The sequence below is a fragment of the Blastomyces gilchristii genome (genome assembly GCF_000003855.2).
Source record: "Blastomyces gilchristii SLH14081 genomic scaffold supercont1.3, whole genome shotgun sequence".
NCBI lineage: Eukaryota > Fungi > Ascomycota > Eurotiomycetes > Onygenales > Ajellomycetaceae > Blastomyces > Blastomyces gilchristii.
Window position 1 is genome coordinate 2,351,894 of NW_003101680.1, and position 23,334 is coordinate 2,375,227.

The following is a 23,334-nucleotide window of genomic DNA, read 5'->3' on the forward strand; positions in this document are numbered from 1 at the left end:
CTATTGATTCGTAATCCGGAGGGAGGTTGAACTAAGCCGTAAGATATAAACTCCATGAAACTGGGGTGAAAAGGCGTTGGCCTGCCGTTTTCTACTTGTTATCCCTCTTTTGCTTCTTCTATTTGAATTTGAACTGGTCAAATAGTTTTGCAATTTTCTCCAGAGTAAGTTACGGAATACGGAGTATATAATAGTTGTGGTGATTTCGTGTCTGCCTGCGCGCTTCTCTCCCGCTCAATTAGCCGCCGGCCCGTGTCCTTCCTATTATTACTTAAGTTGTCTCCACAGCCTCAATCAAGCATCATCACTGCCGCCCTTCTTCTTTCTCGCGATACCAACAATTTTCTCACACATGATACAACCATCACCAGGCTGCTGAATGGCACGCAAATAGCTTTGTCCCTTATTTATACGCGGATGAGCAGCCAGCATCACCTCATCTCACCACTTCCCATCCATTCCTGGGAATACGCACGCCGGATCTATGAGAGATGCCTAGTACAGACCCCTCTCAAACTGTAAACGCCCTCTCGCCTTCCCTTCTACCAGACCCGGATGAATGCATATCTCCTACTTTCGAATCAATCCGCCCGCCATGGAGCCAGCCTCGCTCGAGCCTTTCCCGCTCTTCGGGGAGGAGGAGCTCCTCCCTCTTCGCTGTCCCACCAGTTTCCTTGCGCGATAGAACTATAAACCATATGAAACTTTCCTACCAACGTGTCTCCCGCACTTTTGGGAGGATGACTCTTCTACAGAAAATTGGCTCCGTGTTGGCAACAATTGCGGTCATCACGTTGGGGCTAGGATTTATGATTCTTACAGGCCAGATATTTAAATGGCTGGAGCCTGTCGCGGAGGATTGGGAGAACTCCAAGCTTGCATACTTCATCTTGATTTTGTGCACGTTTACCGTTTCCTTCCCTCCGCTTATTGGTTGGTCGACCATCGGGACTATAGCGGGTTTTATTTTTGGTGTTTGGAAAGGGTACGTCTTGCTTCCCTTGGAGAGTGATGGATTAAGCTTACCTTTTGGGGGGGGAAAGAAAATTCTCCTTCCTTTTACGCATCATATTGACAGTGAAACCGGTACTTTCATCTTTAGGTGGCTTCTATACGGTATTGGAACAGTGCTTGGTTCCACCTGTTCCTTCATCGCCTCTCGAACCCTTTTTTCGTCCTTCGTACATCGATTAATGCAACACGATAAACGCTTTGCCGCCCTTGCCTTGACCCTGAAATATGACGGTTTACAACTGCTTTGTATGATCAGACTTTGCCCACTACCATATTCGATATGTAACGGAGCAATATCGACGTTCCCTACTGTACACCCCCTCATGTATGGTCTTGCTACTGCCATCATATCTCCAAAACTCCTAGTCCCGACTTTCATCGGCAGCAGACTGCGCATTCTAGCGCAGAGCGGCGAGACGATGAGCGCAGGCTCAAAAGCCATCAATGTTATCAGCATCTTGGTCAGCATGTCCGTCGGTATCTTCACTGGGTGGTATATATATAGAAAGTACGTAAAATTGACAGCGTCAACGTCATCTGTCTAGTTCATCCCACAACCCTGATTTTTGCTACTTCATTTTTTATTTGTTCTTTATTATTATTTATTGGGTTTCACTTTCGACATGCCCAAATTGCATCATGCCTGTCTCCAGCGTAAATTAAAACAAAACCAACATTGAAAATCTTCCGCATAGTACCCTCGCCCGCTCCAAAGAGCTCGAAGCCGAAGAGCGCGCTAACAACAGCATCCGACGATCCCTATCCAACGACCCGCACCATCCTCAACCACCACACGTCTTCTCAGATGACCCGGATGATATTGCCGCTGCACAGGCGCTCGACGAGGAAGCTCGCATTGGCTTCCGACGGGATGGTGTTGCTCATGGGTATGATATCAGCGCGGACATTGATGATGACCACGTTGCCATCGACCCGGTTGGATACCATGATGAATTTACGGACAATGATTCTGATGTTTTTGATGATGGGGACGGGGATGGTGCGGGCGATGTTAATGAGTCGTATAGCTTACATCGACATTTCGATTCGAAATAGGTTCTTGTTTAGAATCAGGTTCACGCCCTGTTGTTCTTGGTTTTTATACTTCCGTGTGGTAAGGTATGTCTTTTTTTTTTTTTTTTTTTTTTTAGTTTTAGATCAGCCTTTGTCATTTCTCCTTCCTGGTTGTCTTTTTTAAGTCATTTTTATTTTTGCTGCTGGACTTCAGGTTTAAAACACACATATATATATATGGTAGGGTGTGGCGTATGTTCTGTATGATCATATTTCGAATTGGCTTATTCTCAAGGCTTATTCTCAAGGCTAGATATACATACATTCATCAGTGTATTTTTGGAATGCTATTCCTCCCCATCTGTCTGACCATAATAGTGAATAATGAGCGTTGGTTTTGTTGCTCAGGGCTGGTCTAGTTAAGGTTCGGGCCGACAGAACGTCCACTGGCCCTTACTGGTTGGTTCAATGTGGGACCCATCAGTTAGTTAATATTAATAATGAATTCAGTCACTCAGCGTCAATCTCCATTTGAAACCCAGGAATGCCACTCACATCAAAGTCTTACCTACACTGGGGTTTTGCAGCTTCAGCGATTTTCTAGCTGCACTAACTGGTTTTATACAATTTATGTGTTCTAGATCGGCCAGAGGCCCTCCAGCGAAGAATCACGCAACAAGACTATTCCGTACTCGGCTTTCCTCTACTTCTCATGCTAATTGATCCTTTGGATTCTTGCATCCTTTCTTTGCGAAAGCACAGTATCAACAACCTTCAAAAGTAGATGGCGGCTTGAAGGTCCTTGAACACTCAGAAAACTACTCCTCGATGAACGGAACACTATTGGAAAGAGATATCCATGCCCGCGAAGAAATACAATTACAGAACCACAGGATGGATTTGACAAAAGCTACGAAAACCCATACAAAAGGCATTTCAAGCTCTCCGTGAGAGTTCACTGGTCAGACGCCTCGGGTAGTTATCCGTTCAGAGAGTATTATGCAGAGGAATTAATGGTGTACTGATGAACTCCAGAATTATTTTCCCTTCCCCTCATGTGTGAGGCTCTATCTTCTGGATACAGGCATTCTACTGACGGATGCCAAAAACTCCAGCTCAGCATTAGAACGTTCCAATTCTCCGACCTCATTCATTCAAATGTTGACTGAAATCTTCTGATCCAGTTGAGTCTCTACAATACCGCACTCACGCAGTAGCGCGAAGTATGGGCCACATGATAGAGGTTTAACCGCGGGTCCACAGAAAAATTGTAGGTTGGAAACTAGATATATCTTTTGATGCGGGCTGTAGGCTCTGGATTTTACCAGGGCGGGAGTTTACCTATTTACCAATATCCCTTTTTTTTTACCCCCTGCTTTTATGAGTTTTCAAGTAGCGAAATATCTCAGAATGCGAAGATGGCGTAGATAGGGAACTTTGTACGCTGTAGGGCCGCAGTTTTTTCGCTGTCAAACCTGGAAACCCCCCGCTGTTGTTGAAGACACTTTGATAGGAAACTCATGCATTCTGCGAACCTGCCGATGGAGATATCCTTCAGGCCGTATAGGACTAATCTCCTAATGAAGAAATTCACGATCAGAAAGGACTCCTATATCACGTACATAGTACGGAGTATTCAGGCGGATTCGAGGCAAGCACGTCACCATTGATAGTTACCATTGATAGTTGGGCGAAGACCTCCTATTCCTCATGGTTCCACCCTTCGGTATTGAGTATCGTTGTAGGGAATCAAAAGATGGAAATGTCTGAAAGTCTAGAGATGTCGCTAAACATAGTAGTTAACTAATAAAGTATCACGACATTCGCTGCTGTTGTCGCAACTTCTTCGTACCTAGGTAACGTTGCTGGAAATCGAGGGGTCATGTGATCCTGTCTAGGCAGTGCGTGGAAATACCGATCGCAGGCCTTGGTCTCAGTTGTACGCAACGGAAGATGTCGTGGAAGCAAGGTTTACATAAGGCACGAAGCGAGTCACATGACTTGGATACTTCCAGCCGGGAATAGCGCCCAGCCTGGAAGACTCCTGATACATATATATGCCCACCTCTGATAGGAGATATTGAAAAAGAACCTCAACACGCAGATGTCTAGAATGGCCTATTGTCTGCATTGACGGAGACTATAGTCTCCCCTTTCACACTTCTATGTGTCTGGAATCTCGAGTCAAGGGCAAGTAACTTAAATCCTAAAAATGAAATTTCTCCCCTGCCATATATCTCCGCGTCCGATACTATATCGCATGTCAAACGTATCAATTTCATGATATAAATTAGCAAAAACATTATCTGACAGTACTTTCTAGGGCTTGGAAGATACTGGAGGATCCATCGGTTCATACACCCGCATCTATAGTCGATCCCTGAGGCGGCCGTTTGCCCAATATATCATCGTGAGGATGGCAGAAGTCGACATATGATATCTGTTAATATATTAAAGAACACTGCCGACGCCATTCGATATTCCTCATTATTTTTTTTTTATTTTGAACCGTGCTTGCCAGTGTTGGTACACAGGGGGTGAATCGGTACTGGAAACCTCGACGCAGAGTTCCCATCGGCTTTCTCAGCCACATTCTCAAATTTTGCCATGTTCGGAATGGCTGGAAACTTGCTTACTGAGACCCACGACCGTGCGGAATTAACCAAAACCACTCTTTGTGAAAAAGATTCATTGCAGGAGATGCTAGAGATTCATCATGGCAGCGAATTCCACGCCCATGCTTCAACCGTAAACGACACTATCGCAGACGTCACCATTAAAACCCTCCAGGCGGCAAAACCACAGATACCAAGTCCTGATAGTCAATTACCCCAACAGCAAACCCAATATGATGCGAGAATTAATTTATTATCGAAAGACTCACAACTTACCTCATCTACAGATTTTCTAGAGGATAGTTCCCAAGGCTTAGATCGTTCGTCACGGGAGCGAGATTCCTTCACCGATAGTCATCATGAAACACCGAATGGTTCGATGACCTCGGCGTCTCTCGTATCTCCTTTGCCTCCTCCTAAATCTGCCTCCCCCAGCACACAGATGAACCCCGATCTTACTCCAAAGAGTCAACCGGCAGATTCGGGTTCAGAATATCGTAAATATAGACCCAGGTCGTCGATACCCGCGCGACTTTCGGCATCCACATATGCTCAACAATGTATTGCTGCGGCTCACGCCTCGCGACTCAATCCGTACGCGTTGCACAAAGGCGAACAGGCCTTGCTGCAGGATGACCTCTGTCATCTCCACGTGACAGTGTATCTCAATATTCGGAATGGAATCCTTCGACTGTGGACAAGAAATCCAATGGTCAGCGTTACAAGAGAAGAAGCACTTGGCTGTGCCAAGGACTATCGATGGATGAATCTAGCGTCTTTGGCGTACGACTGGCTTGTTCGTAATGGGTATATCAACTTCGGGTGTATCGATATTCCAAAAGCACCAATGACCTCGAAAAGAGGCCGGCGGAAGGATGGACCAATAGTAGTTATAATAGGGGCAGGCATGGCAGGCTTAGGTTGCGCTAGACAGTTACAGGGACTTTTTCATCAATTCCCGGAAAATACCACTCCACCAAAAGTGATTTTGTTGGAAGGTCGTAAGCGGATAGGTGGACGAATATATTCGCACCCTCTCAAATCTCTACAATCAGATAAATTAGCACCAGGCTTACGATCTACTGCTGAAATGGGAGCACAAATTATTGTGGGATTCGACCATGGAAACCCTCTGGATCCAATCATTCGCGCCCAGCTGGCTCTCCGATATCATCTATTAAGAGATATCTCAACGATTTACGACATTGATGGTACGCCCGTCGATGAGCTTAGGGATGCAATGGCGGAGAAACTTTACAATGATATTCTTGACCGCTCCGGGGCTTACCGTCATAAGGCAGTGATCGCTCCTGTAGCCGAAGGTGACAGGGAACTGATCGATTCGGGCCGTGACTCGTCTGCCGACGATGGGCTCACCATTAGACAATATGAAGAAGCGGCGGCCTCAGGGACAATAGGAATGCTGTTGCCCGCGAAGCGTGTTCGAAGGGGTGTTAGCCACAAAACTCCAAATGTTAAAACCTCAGCCGGAGTTGCGCTCGCTGATCTTGGCGCGACCAATAACCATTCAGCAGCCATTGCATGTCAAGCAATGGGATGGAAGTTGAGGAATGGCGTTACTAGTCATGATTCCATATCCTTAGATGCAATTGCGAGAAAATCCAAAACACAATCACTAGGAACGGTTTTGGATGATGGAATTAGGCAATACCAAAGACTCCTACCGTTGACACCCCAGGATATGAGATTGTTGAACTGGCATTTTGCGAATCTAGAATATGCTAATGCTGCAAACGTTGGGAAGCTTAGCTTATCCGGTTGGGATCAGGATATGGGCAATGAGTTTGAAGGCGAGCATGCTCAGGTGGTGGGAGGCTACCAGCAAGTACCGCGCGGACTCTGGTCTTTCCCAGATAAACTGGATGTTCGAACCGGTAAGATAGTGACGAAGATATCCTACGATCCGCGAGGGGTGTCAAGCAATAAAACTTTCGTCCATTGCGAGGATGGTGAAACTATCCAGGCAGATAAAATCGTTTTCACTGCGCCTCTAGGTGTGCTCAAAAAGGGATCTGTCCAATTCGAGCCACCTCTGCCGGAATGGAAGACAGGCCCCGTGAACAGACTTGGTTTTGGAACCATGAACAAGGTTATTCTCGTGTTTGAGAAATCATTTTGGGATTCTGAGAGGGATATGTTCGGTCTTCTTCGGGAACCTACAATCCAGAACAGCTTATCTCAATCAGACTACAGCCAAAACCGCGGCAGATTTTATTTATTCTGGAACTGTATCAAAACTACAGGGCTACCAGTATTGATTGCGCTCATGGCTGGTAACGCTGCTCACCAGGCCGAGAGGATGACTGACTCTGAAATTCTCAGCGAAGTTACATCCCAACTTCGCAACATTTTCAAACATGTTGCCGTGCCAGATCCCCTAGAAACCATTGTCACACGCTGGGGTCAGGATAAGTTTGCCAATGGCAGTTACTCCTACGTTGGTACAGATGCACTGCCTGGGGATTATGACCTTATGGCCAAACCGATCGGGAATTTGCACTTCGCTGGTGAAGCTACCTGTGGCACTCATCCGGCTACTGTGCATGGAGCCTACCTCTCTGGGCTTCGTGCTGCGTCCGAAATCCTCGAGTCCATTATTGGACCAATCACTTTCCGCAAGCCTCTTGTTCCTACCAGAAGCAAAACAGCAAACGCAATGTCTACCACAACGGTGAATGGCACCACCTCTAATGGTACTCTATCCAACGGACGAAAACGAAAGGAACCACCACCAACCGGAAACCCGGCAAAAAATGCCATACACGCCGAGAAACCCACCGCTGCACCCCGCGCAAATAACTCCTTCCCATCAACATCCTTCCTCCGCGAGGCCTACGATAAAGCAATGTGGGAAGCAATAATTGGCGAACTCGGCCCCGCCGAGCCACGGCCAGCAAAAAAACCTCTCAATCCATTCCTCCTCTACCAAAAGGACTACTGGCACATCTGCAAATCGAAATGCGATGACGCCCGACGCGCCAGCACAGGAAACGCCAATGCCAAAGCGCCACGGGACGAGATCCGCCAGGCCCTGGGCCAGATGTGGCGTGATGCCCCTGCGGACATCCGGCAACCGTACCTTGACCAAATCGCTGTACATCGCCGTGAAAACGACGAGTCGCTGGAGAAATGGAAGGAGAGGATCATTGAGTGGGAGCGGAAGACGTATGAGGTTAAGGACCGGTGGTGTGCGGCGAATCCGTTTGATGCGTTCGAGATCCAGGCTACGAAGAAGCATTTGGAGAGCATTGAGGGCCTGGATCAGAAGGGGGGTTTTGGACTTGAGGTAGGGAGAAAAACTAGGAAGGTTGGGTGAGTGGCGTGGGAGCTTTCTATTTCCTCTCTTTCGTGTTTCTTGTTGCAAAAAATTACGGGCTATTATGTTAGCATGCCATGTTCCTTTTTCTATAGGTACGGTAATTTTTCATTTTGCATCACACTGGTCTTCTACTCTGATTTTCATTAGTTAGAGGCATCCAGTCGGTAAGGTGTCCATTTGGCAGTTCGTGGGATGGGTGGAGTCTGGTTCTTCCGGTCATTTCCCCTTCTTCTTCTTCTACTAAGGGAATTTCTCATTGATGGACATATGTGGGAGGCACAGTGTTCCCATTCGTTACATGGCGCATTACTTCTTAGTTTTCTTGCATTTCTCTTAAATCTTTTTTCTTTTTTCTTTTTTCTTTTTTTTCTCTTCTTTTTTCATTGATTCTGATTCACAATTGTACTGCATGTATAATTACTGTGTTTGTACACCGTTTTATGCTTTCCTTTTCCCCTTTCATCACCCTTCCCGTCCGTCTCCCGAGAGGCAAAGAGGATGAAAAACAAAATAATGAGATGCCAATTCTATTAAAACGGAGGAAATGTTAATAAAATGAGAGCCGACGAGTGATACTCGTGCTAGCGGAATCTATTCATCTAACCTTCTCACTAGGCAAATCCATGGAGCTGTTCAGTGTAGGCCACTGGGGCAGAAGAGCTCGATCAACCACCACCAAGCTAACTGGTAACTTAACTAGTTAAGGGGCCAAACCATTCCATATATCAACATAGAGGGTAATTTGAAAACAGAGATATTTCTATAATTGTCGTCTAACCCCCGGCCAACCCCATGCTCATCCATCAAATGGGAGTTTTATTGGGGCACGGAAGCAAAAATTGTATAATAATAATCTAAAACAAAAAGAAATAGAATCGCCTTCGACCACTTGCTCCTGTTCCGAAGAGCACCAGGAAGCCAGTGCTGGCTCCAATCCCGTTTTCTTCGCTGCTAATCTAGAAAACCCTCCTGCTACCTATCTATCTCTTCTTACAGCAGAGGATTTGACGTATATTCCAATGACGGAGCTCCTTTCCCTCCTTCGTTAGTGGTAGAATGTTCGAGCGTCGAGGTAACGACAGGAGGTTCATCAGCCCCTTCCGACTCGGCAAGGAATTTCTCAGCTTCAAGCGCAGCGATACAACCGGATCCTATATACCAATCACAAAAGAGATAATATGAGTCCAGTGGACATCTAAAAAAAAAAAGAAAAAAGAAAAAAAAGAAAAAAGTAGAGACGGAAGGAATATAGATAATACATACCCGCACTAGTAATGGCTTGTCTGTATCTCTTATCCTGCACATCACCCGCAGCAAACACGCCAGGGACACTGGTATAACTCGTCCCGGGCTTCGTAAGAATATAACCCTCCGCATCCGTCTCGACCTGCCCCTTAACCAGTGCCGTCGCAGGATCGTGTCCTACAGCGTAAAAGAGCCCATTGGCAGGCACCACCTCCTCATTACCAGATACTACATTCTTAATCTTCAAATGGGTCATGAGGCCCCTTGGCTCCGGCTCGCCCAGCACCTCGAGCGCAACGGTGTTAAACTTCACCTCAACCTTAGGATTTGCCAACAGTCTCTTCGCCATCGTCTTGCTGGCGCGCAGTTTATCCTTGCGCACCAACACGGTCACTTTACTTCCATACTTGGTCAGGAACATAGCCTCCTCCGCGGCCGAATCGCCCCCGCCAATCACGAACAATGGCTTGTTGCGGAAAATAGGAACGGCCCCGTCACACACCGCGCACGCACTGATGCCGTTTTGCCAATACTGCTGCTCACCGGGCAAATCGAGTCGGCGGGCATTCGCGCCCGTGGCAATGATGAGGGCATCGGCCGTGTGCGCGGCCGCATCGTTGGGGCCATCGGAGTACTCCTTCCATACTTTGAAGGGGCGCGAGGAGAGATCGACGCGCGAGACTGTTTCGGTGATGATCTGTGTGCCAAAGCGGACGGATTGGGCGCGCATGCCGTCCATGAGTTCGGAGCCGTTGATGCCGTTGGGGAAGCCGGGGAAGTTCTCGACGTCGGTGGTGGTGGTGAGCTGTCCGCCGGGCGCGGTGTTGTTGGCCATCATTCCTTCGTATAGGACGGGCTTTAGCTCAGCGCGGGAGAGGTAGATGGCTGCTGTGTGCGCAGCGGGACCGGAGCCGATGACTTTTTTTGCCCTCCCCTCATGGTTAGAAGATGTGTATTGGGGTCGGGTGGAGGGGGTAGCTTCCAGATGTTTTGATACTATATCGGGTCCAGAAGAATTGAAGTACTCACTGACAACTTTGGAGTGCGCCATTCTGGACGAGATATGGGCAGTCTTGACGCTCAATGGCGTCGTGGGGGTAAGGGAGAGGGCAGCGCCGGAGGGGGAGGGTCTGTTCTGGAACGAGGCCGCAGCCGCAACAGAGAGACCGACGGTGGATCGGAGGGGGGAGAAGGGAGCGCGGCGGAAAATTGAGGAAAACAGCTTGATGATCTTCTTTCTATACTAGTTGAGAAGGGGGAAGGAAGATGCTAGATGGTGTTGTTGGAGGGTTTTATTTATGGATGTCTGTCTGCAGTGTTGTAAGATGTTGCTTTGGTGGCGGGGGGTTGCTAACTTAGTTGTTAGTTAATAATCATTAATCTTTAGTTATAATATTATACGTGATTTTTAACTTCATGGCCTGATCAAGCTGTATTAAAATAACAAATATATTTGCTGTTTATTATATATATATTTAAGACTTTCAAGACCACTAACACTCCCTGATTCAACAGACAAAATGCTTTTGCAAATATTCTACTTATATTCCTAGATTCATTATGAATGACTGTTTTAACCAGAACAAACTAAATATTATATATAACAACACCGCCAGCTACATAGCTGGCTCATCCCACTCAACGCTAGATTCCACATCATTCGTCTCTCCCGTTCTTGATATTTATCTTGCTTGTCCCTGCTTCGTCTTGCGTAGAATCCCATCTAGCCTCTCGTCTCCGCAGCCAATCCCTTGACTCTGCATTTGAATTGATACAGCTGCATCAAAACCTTCCGACGGGAGATTGCACCAGGACTGTTGCTGTAGCTAATCCAAGTTGAATTGAACCTATACAAAGAGAATTAGCGGGGATTTTTTTGGGGGGGGATTTTTATTTTTTTTAATTTTTTTTAGAATAACTAAATTAAAATCTGGGCGGGTGAGTGACTCTTCAACACTGTTTGTGTTGACTCTTCCCCCTCGCCATGGCCAGGCCTCTTTTGTATGTTACCAAGCGTCAAAAAAATACCGAGATATCAGCTATTTAGACAGGATGGAATGGCCGGATGTGTTCAAGGAGATTCAGAATATGTGATACAATGATCATTGCTTTTACTCGCACATATGATAATGTGCCTGGAATATTAGTATAAAGGAGGTTGGTGTTGGGGAATAGGCATAGGACAAGGCAATAAAATAAATAAAATAAAAACACTCTCTTGAGTTGAAAAGAGTATATTCGAAAATTTGCGTGTTGGTATCCAGCCAGTAGTTAACAAGTTAGGTACAGCATGAAAGAAAAGCAAAGAAAATAATACCTGAACTAGTTGTCTTGTAACCCTCAAATTCCTCCATATCAAACCAAAAGCACAGAAGAGAGCAAACCAGAATAGGAAAACAAAATATAAATATAAATATAGAAAGAAGAAGAAGAAGCAGAAGAAAAAGAAAGATAACAAAACGACCACAAAACCGCTAAATGATCCCAAGCCACTTCTTCCTCGGCTTATACGCATCCACCCCGCTGTATCCCGGCTGGGGAGGTGGTGGGAGCGGTGGTAATCCGACGTCATCATCATCATATTCATCATATTCATCATTATCTTGACCTTGGTGGGGATGAGGTTCCTCCTCCCCCTGCCCATACCCATCATCATCATACCGTCGTCTCTGATAACCTTCCCCAGCACGGCTGAGTACCTGTTCCCGGTCCGGCTCCTGCTCGAGTCCCCGGCCATGACTAGGCCCATGCCCATGCCCATGCCCATTGCCATAACCCAGCTGCCCCATATCCGGTGCCGCGCCGCCATCCCCATCCTCCTGCCCCTGCTGTTCCTGCTGCTCCTCCTGCTCTTGCTTCTTCCTCCCGCCAATCTTCCACCAACGCTTCTTCTCCCGCGGTTCACTCGGTTCAAATGGCCCCTCAAACCATAGCGCAGGCACCAGCACTCGATACGGACTTGTGATTCCCGCCGGGTCCCGCGGGTTCGTCTCGCAGTTCAAGGTGATATCAAGCCCTCCCTCCAGGTTTATGAAGTTCTGCAAAACGAAGGCTTCACCCTTCGCTTCACGTTTAATCTCCTTGGCGGATAGGTCGGTGCGACGGCGGAGGAAATTACTCCCCGGTCGTGGATGCTGTGCTGGATCGTCGGTTTGTTGTTGGTTTCCAGCCGTCATGGGCCTTTGGGGTTGGGGCGGGAAGTAACTATCTTTTGCTTGTGCTGCGGTAGAGGGGAGCCCGTCGTAGCTCATGCGGCGCTTCTCCAGTCCGCGCAACGAGAGGCTGCGAGACGGTGGGGGACCGCCGCGCTGAGATAGTTTCCGAAGGAGAGCTGAAGGCCTTCCATCGCCTCTAGATAGGGATAGGGATCTCATCAACTTTCCAGGACGGCCCGCAGACGGGGTGGGCGGTTCTGATTCCGTCGGTGTCTGAGGCGGAGTAGACCCTGGGAACATTTATCAATTAGCAGGGTTGAATTTTGAATGATAGTCACTAGTCACTCTATATAAAGTTATTTCTTGCTTGAAGACTCACCAGGAGCATATTCTCGAATAGAACACCAGTTCCTTCTGGGAAGAAGGCGCTTGTTGTTTCGCGGCTTTCCATCAACATCAAACGCAAATATTGCTCGCATGTCCTCGACCGTCTTCGTATCTAAAAAGTGAAGCTTGTTACGTTTATTGAGAGCATCCGCCATCATCTCCGAGGCGGGCGCATTGACAATCGACGAAGATATCACATTAGGCATGTATCTGTAGTCTTTATCTTTGGGGATCTGCAGCTTTGGGTTGGAGTAGAACTGTCCGATTGCCGCGACTTGAGCATCGCCTCTGTGATGGAATATTAGCCTGCGTATAAACACCAGATATATCATTTTGAAGGAGGAGCTCAGGCATACATACCCGAGTATAGTGATTCGCACAGATTTCTCCGCAGCGAGTTCTTGGAGATCCTCGATCAGCCAGCCGCGCTCAAGCTTATGCGCCTTCGAGGTCCACTGGCTATCAATCGTTTCCGTGTCTACATCGAACCTATCTCGTAAATTGCTAAATATTCCCGCCCGCCCAAGTGCCTTTACAGGATAGCTCGCCCGACTGGACAAAACGTTCTCAAGCCACACCTAGCAGTTCTGTTGTCAGTACTAATCAATCCATGTGAATTACGGTGATTGTATTAGGAAAAGAATCCAACAATACCAGGCGTGGATACGCGATAGGTACGCTTAAAAGCACGATCAAGTGCTTTGTTTCCCCCTTCATAATTTGGTCATGACAGCGAGTGAATATGAGGTCAGCAGAATCATCGATGAGCACTTCGTTTTTCTGCAATAACCCATGTCAGTTAAAAAATAAAATAAAAAATAGAAGCCTACAAATTATATCTGTTCCGGGAGCTGACTTACCGTGCGCTCAGTTTGACAATCAACTCCCAAAAACGCTACTCGCTTGCCCATATTCATAAAAACACTCCTGCTCCGCTGCCCGATATAAGGACCAGGATTTGCACCGAACAACCAGCTCGGTTCATCCAAATCTGTCTCCTCGGGCACACTCTGATGTTGGAAAAGCAGATAATACTTAAATGCCAACTCGCCCGCCCCAGACATGACGGGTGATCTCATAAGCTGATCCGGAAAAGAGCCATAACCGGGTACAATGTCATGGTCATTCCACATATTCACCATCGGGATCTGGGAATTGGCCATACTGAACAGCCCATGCGAGAACCATTTCAGATACTGCTGAAGATAAAAGTTCTCCATTTCGGATTTGATGTCAAGATTGAATGGATGATACCGTTCTTCATATGGGACGCGTAGGCCCATCCAACAGCGGAAATGTTCTGTGTCAAACAGAGCCGAGTCGTTGTATATCTGGTCGCCTCCGCCTACCATAACATGGAACGGGAGCGTTTGGTGTGTGTTTAGAACATCTCGCCAAAGGGGGTCAGGCCCACTGAACTTGTCGCGATCGGCCGATTCGCTGAACCCGTTGCCGCTGTGGAACATGATGTTCATTGACTGGCCCTTGGCAGGGACCCAGAATCCAACCGCGGAGCCCTGGTTGATCCGATACGCAATCCTCTGTTGCCAGTTGCCCAGCTCAATCTCGAGATTGAATCGCCAGAACGTCACGTCCCTCGCGGGATCTGCGTAGAGACGTGCCCCCTTAATTTCTCTGTATTTACCTACCGACTCCCCATCTTTCTCTTTGATTCGCGCATTTGGGGGTTGCGAAACTTGATTGCTCGCGGTATAGTCGATAGGGCTAGGCGATACTTCAAAGAGCCCGTCGTCGTCTTCAATGAAGGAGAGGTCTTTGGCTTCTTCAAGATGGTCTACGGGCTTCACGTAGAGTAGCTTGCCATTTCGTCCAAGCTTGGTGAGGCCGGCAATTGGATCCACATACTCTGGCGCAAGTTCACCATTCTCCCCGCTAATCTCAGTTGGCGGAGGTGGAAGCAAGCTCATAGGCTGAGAGAAAAACCGAAGTGTTGGGGGTTCCTTGTAGTCCGACGCAGAGTCCTTAGTGACTATCATAATACTCCCTCTCCATACCTCCTGCTCAATAGGCCCATTAACTCCATCTTTTTGCTCCCATTTCATCCCAGTGTACCTGAGGAGTGGCCCACATTCTAGGTACAAGGGTGGGTTAAATGGCGTGTTGTCTACGAAATGAAAGCAAGCATGATTAGTATTCGCAGATAGCAAAACATAATAGCATATATCCAAGGAAATAAATATCAGTCTTACTTTTGAGTTTCGACTTCGACGGGTGCTGTTGTTGTTGACCAGCAGAAACCGAATTGCCCCTTCGTTGCCTGCCCGACCCACCACCTTCCCACCAAGTCTTCTTGACATCGATATCTCGAAGGTCAAAATCTGCTAAACGCAGCCTCCCAACGTCTGCATTCTTCCACTCCGATACTGGCGGTGGTGTTGCGGGAGGCACAGCAAAAGAGACGCTGTGCTGTTTTCCCTTGCCATTCCTGGTGGGCTGAGGGTGGTTTACGGACATAGAGGTTTGAGGGGGTGTCGTATTGCTCAGGCCAAGGCCCACGTTGGAAGGGGTGTTATTGTTCCCAGCATCTAGCCTATCCGATCCTGCCTTGCTGTTAGACGAAACGTTGCGATTGGTAGCCGGTCGGATGTCTTGGTTGACTGGAGCTGATGATGATGATGCGATAGCCGGTGGGAATGCTCTCCTCTGCTCACGAGGATCCACTAGTAATTGGGGATTGAGGTTCCGTGGTAGCGGCTTCTGCAACTTGCGGCTATTGCTGCGCTGCACGGTTCCGGAGTTTTGGGGTTGAGGTTGAGGTATGGCTGTCTGTTGGGAGAGGTGGTTCGCGTCCTCTTGATCATCAGGGATGCGATTGTATGGAATCTGGGTTTTCTGTAACGTAGCAGCATCGTTCATTCTTTGATCTGCGGTCCGTGCTGTTGTCATTCTTGTGTCACTAAGTTCCCAACCCCGCTGTCGCTCAGTATTTCGTGGAACATCATACTGCTCATTGAGCACCGGCTCTTGGCTTAGTGGTGGCTGTTGTTGATTCTCGTGCAGCGGGTACTCTTCATATTCGAAGCCTCCACGGCCGTCCTTTGAGAAACGCTTAGCATCAGGCTTTGTTGAGTCTATAACAGCGCTATGTTGCAATCTATCACGTTGCTTGGCACTCAAACTCCGGACTAAGCCTGTTTCCTCCAGGTTTGAAGGGTCTGTGGTGCTTTTTGGTCTGCGGACTGTGCTTGCCTGCGAAGTTGGCGTTATATCGCGGCTGGTTTGGCGACTTCGACGACCGGCCTTTGCCTCCCTGAGAAGCATCTCAGCTTCCTCCACCCTAGCACGTTTCTCCTCTTTACTGAAATCTTTCAGCGTGAATTCTAGCTTTTGTAGTGGAGACTTCTCGGGAGCCCAATCACGTCGCATATGTATGTCCCTCCTGTGATTCAGCGAATTGCTTCTTGTACTTTGCGGCGATAGCGATGAATTGGATTGAGGCGGCGGGGCGGAATCTGGAAGGGGAGTGTTTTTTGCCCGTTTATTATTCCTCGGCTTGCGAATGGTCACGTTTTGCAGGTCGATATGAGGAGATATCCTGCCTCCTTGAGATCCTGTTTCTTCATTCAGTTGTCGTTGGGATTCTACCCAAGAAGCACTGTTTGCTGGAGAAATGTGATCCAGCCCATCCAGAGCTCCCTCTATTTGTAGTTCTTTAGCCCGCACTGCGAATGGCTTTGGCTCTTCGCCGAACCGACGCGACGGCCCAGCATTGAAAGAGTTTCTGAAGGAAGAGGGAATGGGACGCGGAACATCTGGGGCTGTAGGGAGGACAGGAGCATGATTGGCATAGCTGTACGAGGTAGCCCGTTTGGCAGGATATCGGTTGTCTGTGAATGGAGCATTGTTCTCCACACCATTGATCGGTTTCTGGTCGGAATAAGAAGCTTGTCTTCGGCCAGGAGCAGGCACTGACTGTCTACGGGATGATGAAATGGTCGCCATTTTGCCAGTCAATCAATCTCAAACTCCCTGCCACAGCTTGCTTCAACACCTGAGCAGCCTCAGGCGCACCCAATTGGGGGGGGGGGGGGGTGTTTCTATATACTAAGCCAGGACAGAAGAGTATTCAGAAATATCTCCCGTGAGCCGTAGCTTATGAAGGCAAGCCGCAAACGCACATTTCTCGAGCGGATTCGGAGGTTCTTTTCTGATGATGTCTAGGCAATGCGCTCCGGGGTATGTAGGGCGGCGAAGATCAACGGCCAGACATCAAAAACTCGCTTAGACGGTGATAATAGATAGGGTATATAATTCTTCAGAGGCCAGAACCGCAGAACAAAGCCGTAGAAGGGGGTTGTTAAAGCTGAGAAAGAGAAGAGAAAAAAACGGCGGCGAAGGCAAAGCAGACGAACAAGGTAGCTAAGCCCGCCCTATGACGGTATTTGTTGGCCGTTAAATCGTTAAATAGGAAGAAATGACCCCAGCGCGGTGTTGGTCGCAGACGATTGGCGGGCAGCTTGGACAGCCAACAACGGACGAGACACGGAGGAGTGTGTGTGGCTCGCTGCAATGCAAACCAACGTGATAGACCATGGAGCAATGAGTATATATGTATTATTAACCCAGCTCCAGCAAGAAAGATGAAAATAAAATAAATAGAGAGAAAGAAAAAAGGATGGCTGTGAGGTGGAGATAAGAGAGCTGGTTGTTCTTTCGGGGAGAAATACAGCGTACAGCGTACAATGATCTGCCGCCCCCCAGCCATCTTTGTTTCTTTGTCGCGGTAGAAGTGGCTGGAGAGCCGACACCAATCAGCGACAGTAGTAAGTTACGGATGTAAAATGAGCATTGGTTATTATGAAACTATTCTGAAGTTGCACGAGATGGATGTATATATATATATATATATATACTAAATAATAATAACTTACCGGAAAGTTTTTTTGCCTGGTTGCAAGATGGAAGCTCCAAACTGTATTTCAAGAATTATTTTACTCTTCAGTCGGGACAGGCGCTGGACGAAGCATATAAACGGCGGTCTGGCCGGTCAATTGACAGCGGTTTGTTTCTTGGATACTTTCATTGACAGGAGGACTCAGGTAGCAATTCTGATACCCATTGGATAGTTATTAACCACGGTCACAAATACGGGCTACATGTGTACACCACCATATGCGATATGTTCTCTCTCTCTCTCTCTCTCTCTCTCTCTCACACACACACACACACACATATATATAGATACATCATCTGAAGCGTAAGTCGTGATGTAAACCCCCCAAGCATTGTTCAGTGGTTGGTTAAAACGGTAGTCAGGAACTGACTGACTGAATGGGCTTGACATCCGCAGGGTATAACATACGAGCCTCAGCCCCGTTCATGTCTGTATATTAATTTTAATATAATAACTACGGAGAACTCGAAACGCAGGTTGTGCCTACCAACGACCGGACTGTCAAACTCCTCTGGCGCTCCCCATAAAGAAAGGAAATCCAAACTTTGAAGCGCCGACCGTTGGAAATTCTATGGTCGGAATATTAATTTAATAATAATAAATGGGACAAAAAAAAACTTTGACTAGATATTCAATGTCATGTGATAGTTATAACTTCCAAGGTTTTCTACCTAACCATCCGGGGGAGACAACAATAATACGAGAACCTAGTGTCTAGAGGAAGTCTACAGGAAGTCTGGAGGAAGAGAAAACCAGCCTTGCTTGCATGCGAATTTGGTATCATTGGAGATGTAGAGTAATATTTAATAATAATACAGAAGAGGACCCGGTTACTAGAACAGTTGGGTATGTTTATTGTTGATGAGACGAGATATTTAACTCCAGCAAAGTATGTAGTTAGTTACAGTACAAGTGATCGCCGCGCGGCAACCCGCGTGTATTTAACGTTAACTACTGCGTAGTTATTTTAAATAATATCACTACGGAGTACTCCGTACTCAAAGCAACGGTTGCATCTTTTGCTATTTAATATTATACGTGCTGGCATCTTCAACGTCCCCTAACTATTCAATACTATTTATTATTATCTACAGCCACACTCACCGTCTCTTCTATTATTCCATACCTATTTCTCCTCCTCGTTTGTTCCCAACCTTCCGTTTGGTCTACATTTGGGAGTCTAGTTCTACCGGTTTACGTATCTCTCCTCCAGGCAGCTTGTCCCCTATCCTATCTTTAAGGTCTTATCTTCACCCAGCCGTTACTAGTATTCAAGTCGGTTTCTACCACTGGAAAAGAAGAACACCATCAACTCTTCGCCGATAGCCTAGGAATACTCGGGGAGCTAGCTGCGTAGCGTTTTTTCCGCCCTCCTTTACCCATCCTCCTCCTCCCCCCCCAAAAAAACCACCCTCCGCGCAAACACCCTGCTTTTGTGACAAAGAACTCTTGGAGTAAGGTTCGCGGTTGTTATGGTTGATGGCAATCAGCATTTCACGCCCTTCTTTGCACATCTTTCCCGGCGACAGAGCCGGTTTGGCCGGTGTCGCCGTGTACAGCGACCCCGTAACTTCGATACCGGCAAGGAACAAGAAGTTAAGGAAGTAGGAGATTCACAGCATGAAACTCATTGGTGCCGCCGGTGCCGTTGCCCTACTCTTGATCAACACCGCACGCGCATCCATATTACCTCGTAACCACGATGCCAACGATTACTTTGCACTCCATCTTGATCCCTCCGTCTCGCCACTCCAGATTGCGCAGCTACTAGGAGCCACACATGAAGGCCAAGTCGGTGAATTGGCAGACCACCATACATTTTCCAGACCAAAGGGCCGGCCAGGTTCGGATTTAGGCAAAACATTAGACGACTTGAAGCTCCGGAGGAGGCGGAGGAAACGGGATGTATCGCACTCGAGTATGGAAGATCCCGTGGTGACAGATGTGTTGGACGGGATACTGTGGTCGCAGAAGTTGACCTTGAGACCTCCTATGGTGAAACGGGCGCCCCCACCACCACCACCGACAACAGCAAAAACTAAGGCCCGCCAGTCGAAGCCGCAAGTTCAGGAAGATGAGGGTTATAACGCTACGGAAAGACTGCGTCATATCGCAACTACTTTGGAAATTGAGGACCCAATATTCGCCGATCAGTGGCATCTGTTTAACACCGTTGAGGTGGGCCATGATCTCAACGTGACAGGCCTCTGGCTCGAAGGCATAACTGGCGAGGGGGTGATCTCCGCCATTGTGGATGATGGGTTGGATATGAACAGCAATGATCTTATGGATAACTACTTTGCGGAGGGATCTTATGATTACAATGACAAGTCGCCCGTGCCCAAGCCCCGACTATTTGACGATAAACATGGTACGCGGTGCGCTGGAGAGATTGCAGCGGTGCGAAATAATGTCTGTGGCGTTGGAGTGGCTTATGATAGCAAAGTTTCTGGGATCCGTATACTCTCCAAACCCGTGACAGACGAGGATGAAGCCGCTTCGATCAACTACAAATATCAGCACAACCAGATATACTCCTGTTCCTGGGGCCCTATCGACGATGGCGCCACCATGGATGCCCCCGGTATACTCATCCGGCGGGCACTTGTCAACGGAATCCAAAAGGGAAGAGCTGGGAGAGGTTCGATATACGTGTTCGCGGCGGGCAACGGTGCTGGAAATGAAGACAACTGCAACTTTGATGGCTACACGAACAGCATATACAGTGTCACCGTAGGAGCTGTCGATCGCGATGATAATCACCCGTATTATTCTGAGTGGTGCTCCGCGCAGCTCGTGGTAACGTATAGCAGTGGTGCCAACGGGGCCATACACACCACTGACGTTGGAGTGGATTCATGTGCAACAAGACATGGTGGTACCTCTGCTGCTGGCCCGCTGGTTGCGGGCGTTGTGGCGCTTGCATTAAGTGTCCGCCCCGAGTTGACCTGGCGTGATGTCCAATATATCCTCCTAGAGACTGCGATCCCGGTCCATTTAAACGATAGCGACTGGCAGGAGACTAGTATCGGAAAGCAGTTCAGCCATGAGTTCGGCTACGGGAAGGTAGACGCATACTCTGCTGTCCATCTAGCTAAGGAGTGGAAGCTGGTGAAACCGCAAGCCTGGATGCATTCCCCCTGGCAGCAGGTTAACCATCCAATCCCCCAGGGAGAGACAGGGCTTGCCAGCTCCTTCGAAGTCACCAAAAAGATGTTGGACATGAATAACATCGAGCGTATAGAACATGTTACTCTCACGATGAATGTCAACCATACCCGCCGCGGTGATTTAAGTGTTGAACTTCACAGCCCGTCTGGTGTCGTCAGCCTTCTAAGTACGACAAGGAAAAATGATGATCACGCTGTTGGATATGTTGACTGGACATTTATGTCCGTCGCTCATTGGTAAGTAGCAAACCCGATGAAAGGAATAGCTCCTCGGGCCCCGATCATATATCATATCTTCAAACCCCCAGTTAGATCTTAAAAAAACAAAAACCTAACACCATTTTCCTACCATATCAGGGGCGAATCCGGCATCGGCGAATGGACCGTAATTGTCAAGGACACAATCGTCAACGAACACAACGGCACCTTCATCGACTGGCAGTTAAACCTATGGGGCGAAGCCATCAACCCCAAGATCCAAGAACTCCACCCCTTGCCAACCGAAAACGACCACGACCACGACACCGAACCCGCCGTCGTAACCACCACCCCCATAACCACCCCCGGCGGACCCAGCCGCCCCACCCCCACCTCCATCCCATCAGACGGCGTCGACCGCCCCGTCAACGCGAAGCCCACCGATTCTACCTCGGCCTCAGGTCCTGACGACCATGACAGCGCCAACCCATCCAAACCCGACAGCTTCCTCCCCTCCTTCTTCCCGACCTTCGGCGTCTCCAAACGCACCCAAGTCTGGATCTACGGCTCGCTCACGCTCATCCTCATCTTCTGCGCCGCGCTGGGCGTCTACTTCCTCGTCCAGCGCCGGAAACGCCTCCGCAACAACCCGCGTGATGATTATGAGTTTGAGATGATTGATGGGAGCGACGACACGGATCCGCTTAATGGTGGTGGGGATGACGATGGCGATGGGGCGGGACATATGGGTGCTGGTGGTGTTGGTCGGCTGGGACGGAAGCAGAGGAAGAAGAAGGGAGGGGAGTTGTATGATGCGTTTGCGGGGGAGAGTGATGAGGATCTTTTGAGCGATGATGGGACTGGGGAGATGGAGTTATCGGACTCCGGGAGTGATGGGCCGTATCGAGATGAGGAGGATGATGAGAAGAGGGTTGGTGGTTCTGCTGGTAGTGGTGGTAGTGGTGGATTAAGTGAGAAGACATAGCGGGTTTGTGTTTTTGTTCATTTTTGATGAGCTTTTTAGATTTTTTTTTTTTTTTTTTTTTTTTTTTTTTTTTTTTGCGCGTTCCCTTTAAAGTTCTTTTACTTCACCCCCTTTTTAACTATATATATTTTCCGACCCCTGAATGCCTGTTACCTTTTGTTGTTTGATTTTTATCTGTTCATCTTCGCCCCTTGCTACCTATTTCAGGGAGTTAATTAAGCCTTGGTCCTTCGATTGTTCTATGGAGATATGGTATTCCCGGCATTAGAGCGAAGCGCCTCTGCGCTTCTGCTTTTGGTTGTTTATGTGTTACCATTACATTTTGCCATGTTGTCTAGCTCTTCTGGGAGGCGTTGATGTTCCTATCAAGAGGTCTTTACGATCTGGCGTTCAGGCATATATATCCAATCAGCTTTCTGTCCGTCGCTTTTTCATGGATCGATTCGAGGCATAACCATATATGCATTTGCATGTACTGTACGTGTACGTCTATATCACGGAGATCGGATATTGACAGGGATTGAGAAGAATAGATATCTTCATCTGGGCATTGTTATATGTTCCTTCTTCCTCTTTACTCAATTTTCTGCTAATTCCAAGCTCCCTTTCCCTTCACCACACAATATGCGGTAAGCGGTTCAGTAGTACATCTTGTCAAAGCCAGAGTTACTCACACAGCTGGCTGTTAGGCACTATAGAGGTTGTAAAAGGCTATGCATATACGGGACCAAATCGGTGGTGTCATGCAAGAACAAGAGACCCCTCCAGGACAATAAGAAATTCACATGTGTGATAAATTTCTGGATATCTGTAAATAAGCCTAATAGGTACCCAGCACATGCAACCGGGAGTTATCAAACATTAACAAAACCCCGAACCTATCTACTTCTAACTCCGATGCTAGAAAACATATCCAACCATGCCTCTACCACCCATTCTTAAAGGCAGCTGTCTCTGCCCCAAAACCTCCTTCACCTCCACCACATACCATCTCCATCTAACTCACTGCAACTTCCACAACCCCATCTACAAACAACCCCCCCAAAACCCCAACCAGCAGCAACAATGGAGCGCCCACACTAAGGCGCTCAGCTAAATAGCCTCGCGCGACTTCTGTGAATCGTGCGGTTCGACAGTTTCCATGCAGTATGATGTCGAGCCGGAAAGTTTTGGGCCCAGCGGCAGGCTTCATTGATGGAAATTTTGGCCAGGTTGACACTGCGGAGGTGTTGAAAGGGTTACCGCAGAAACATATCTTTCTGAAGGAGAAGGCGGGATGGTTTGGGGTTGAGAGGG

The 23,334-nt window shown here is 47.9% G+C and overlaps 5 protein-coding genes across 5 annotated transcripts; 3 read left to right on the forward strand and 2 right to left on the reverse strand.

Annotated features, from left to right (window-relative positions):
• The first annotated feature begins 49 nt into the window (after nt 1-49).
• Nucleotides 50-3,745, forward strand: BDBG_02230 (golgi apparatus membrane protein tvp38). The gene is made up of 4 exons (XM_031720707.1): nt 50-985; nt 1,103-1,522; nt 1,710-2,989; nt 3,064-3,745. The coding sequence occupies exons 1-3, from the start codon at nt 492-494 to the stop codon at nt 2,068-2,070; spliced, it is 1,275 nt and encodes a 424-aa protein (XP_031576954.1). The 5' UTR covers nt 50-491; the 3' UTR covers nt 2,071-2,989; nt 3,064-3,745.
• Nucleotides 3,746-3,919: 174 nt separating this feature from the next.
• On the forward strand, nt 3,920-8,732 carry BDBG_02231 (lysine-specific histone demethylase 1). Its single transcript, XM_031720708.1, has 2 exons — nt 3,920-4,218; nt 4,352-8,732. The coding sequence occupies exon 2, from the start codon at nt 4,636-4,638 to the stop codon at nt 7,978-7,980; it is 3,345 nt and encodes a 1,114-aa protein (XP_031576955.1). The 5' UTR covers nt 3,920-4,218; nt 4,352-4,635; the 3' UTR covers nt 7,981-8,732.
• BDBG_02232 (thioredoxin reductase) lies at nt 8,322-10,645 on the reverse strand. Its single transcript, XM_031720709.1, has 3 exons — nt 10,258-10,645; nt 9,247-10,146; nt 8,322-9,134 (listed from the first exon to the last, which is right to left on the reverse strand). Exons 1-3 carry the CDS (start codon nt 10,277-10,279, stop codon nt 8,974-8,976), a joined length of 1,083 nt encoding a protein of 360 aa, XP_031576956.1. The 5' UTR covers nt 10,280-10,645; the 3' UTR covers nt 8,322-8,973.
• Nucleotides 10,646-11,161: 516 nt separating this feature from the next.
• BDBG_02233 (uncharacterized protein) lies at nt 11,162-17,669 on the reverse strand. The gene is made up of 6 exons (XM_002627516.2): nt 14,981-17,669; nt 13,631-14,895; nt 13,425-13,550; nt 13,131-13,348; nt 12,763-13,058; nt 11,162-12,673 (listed from the first exon to the last, which is right to left on the reverse strand). The coding sequence occupies exons 1-6, from the start codon at nt 16,731-16,733 to the stop codon at nt 11,703-11,705; spliced, it is 4,629 nt and encodes a 1,542-aa protein (XP_002627562.1). The 5' UTR covers nt 16,734-17,669; the 3' UTR covers nt 11,162-11,702.
• Nucleotides 17,670-18,673: 1,004 nt separating this feature from the next.
• On the forward strand, nt 18,674-22,864 carry BDBG_02235 (kexin). The gene is made up of 2 exons (XM_031720710.1): nt 18,674-21,092; nt 21,213-22,864. The coding sequence occupies exons 1-2, from the start codon at nt 19,306-19,308 to the stop codon at nt 22,036-22,038; spliced, it is 2,613 nt and encodes an 870-aa protein (XP_031576957.1). The 5' UTR covers nt 18,674-19,305; the 3' UTR covers nt 22,039-22,864.
• Nucleotides 22,865-23,334: the final 470 nt, after the last annotated feature.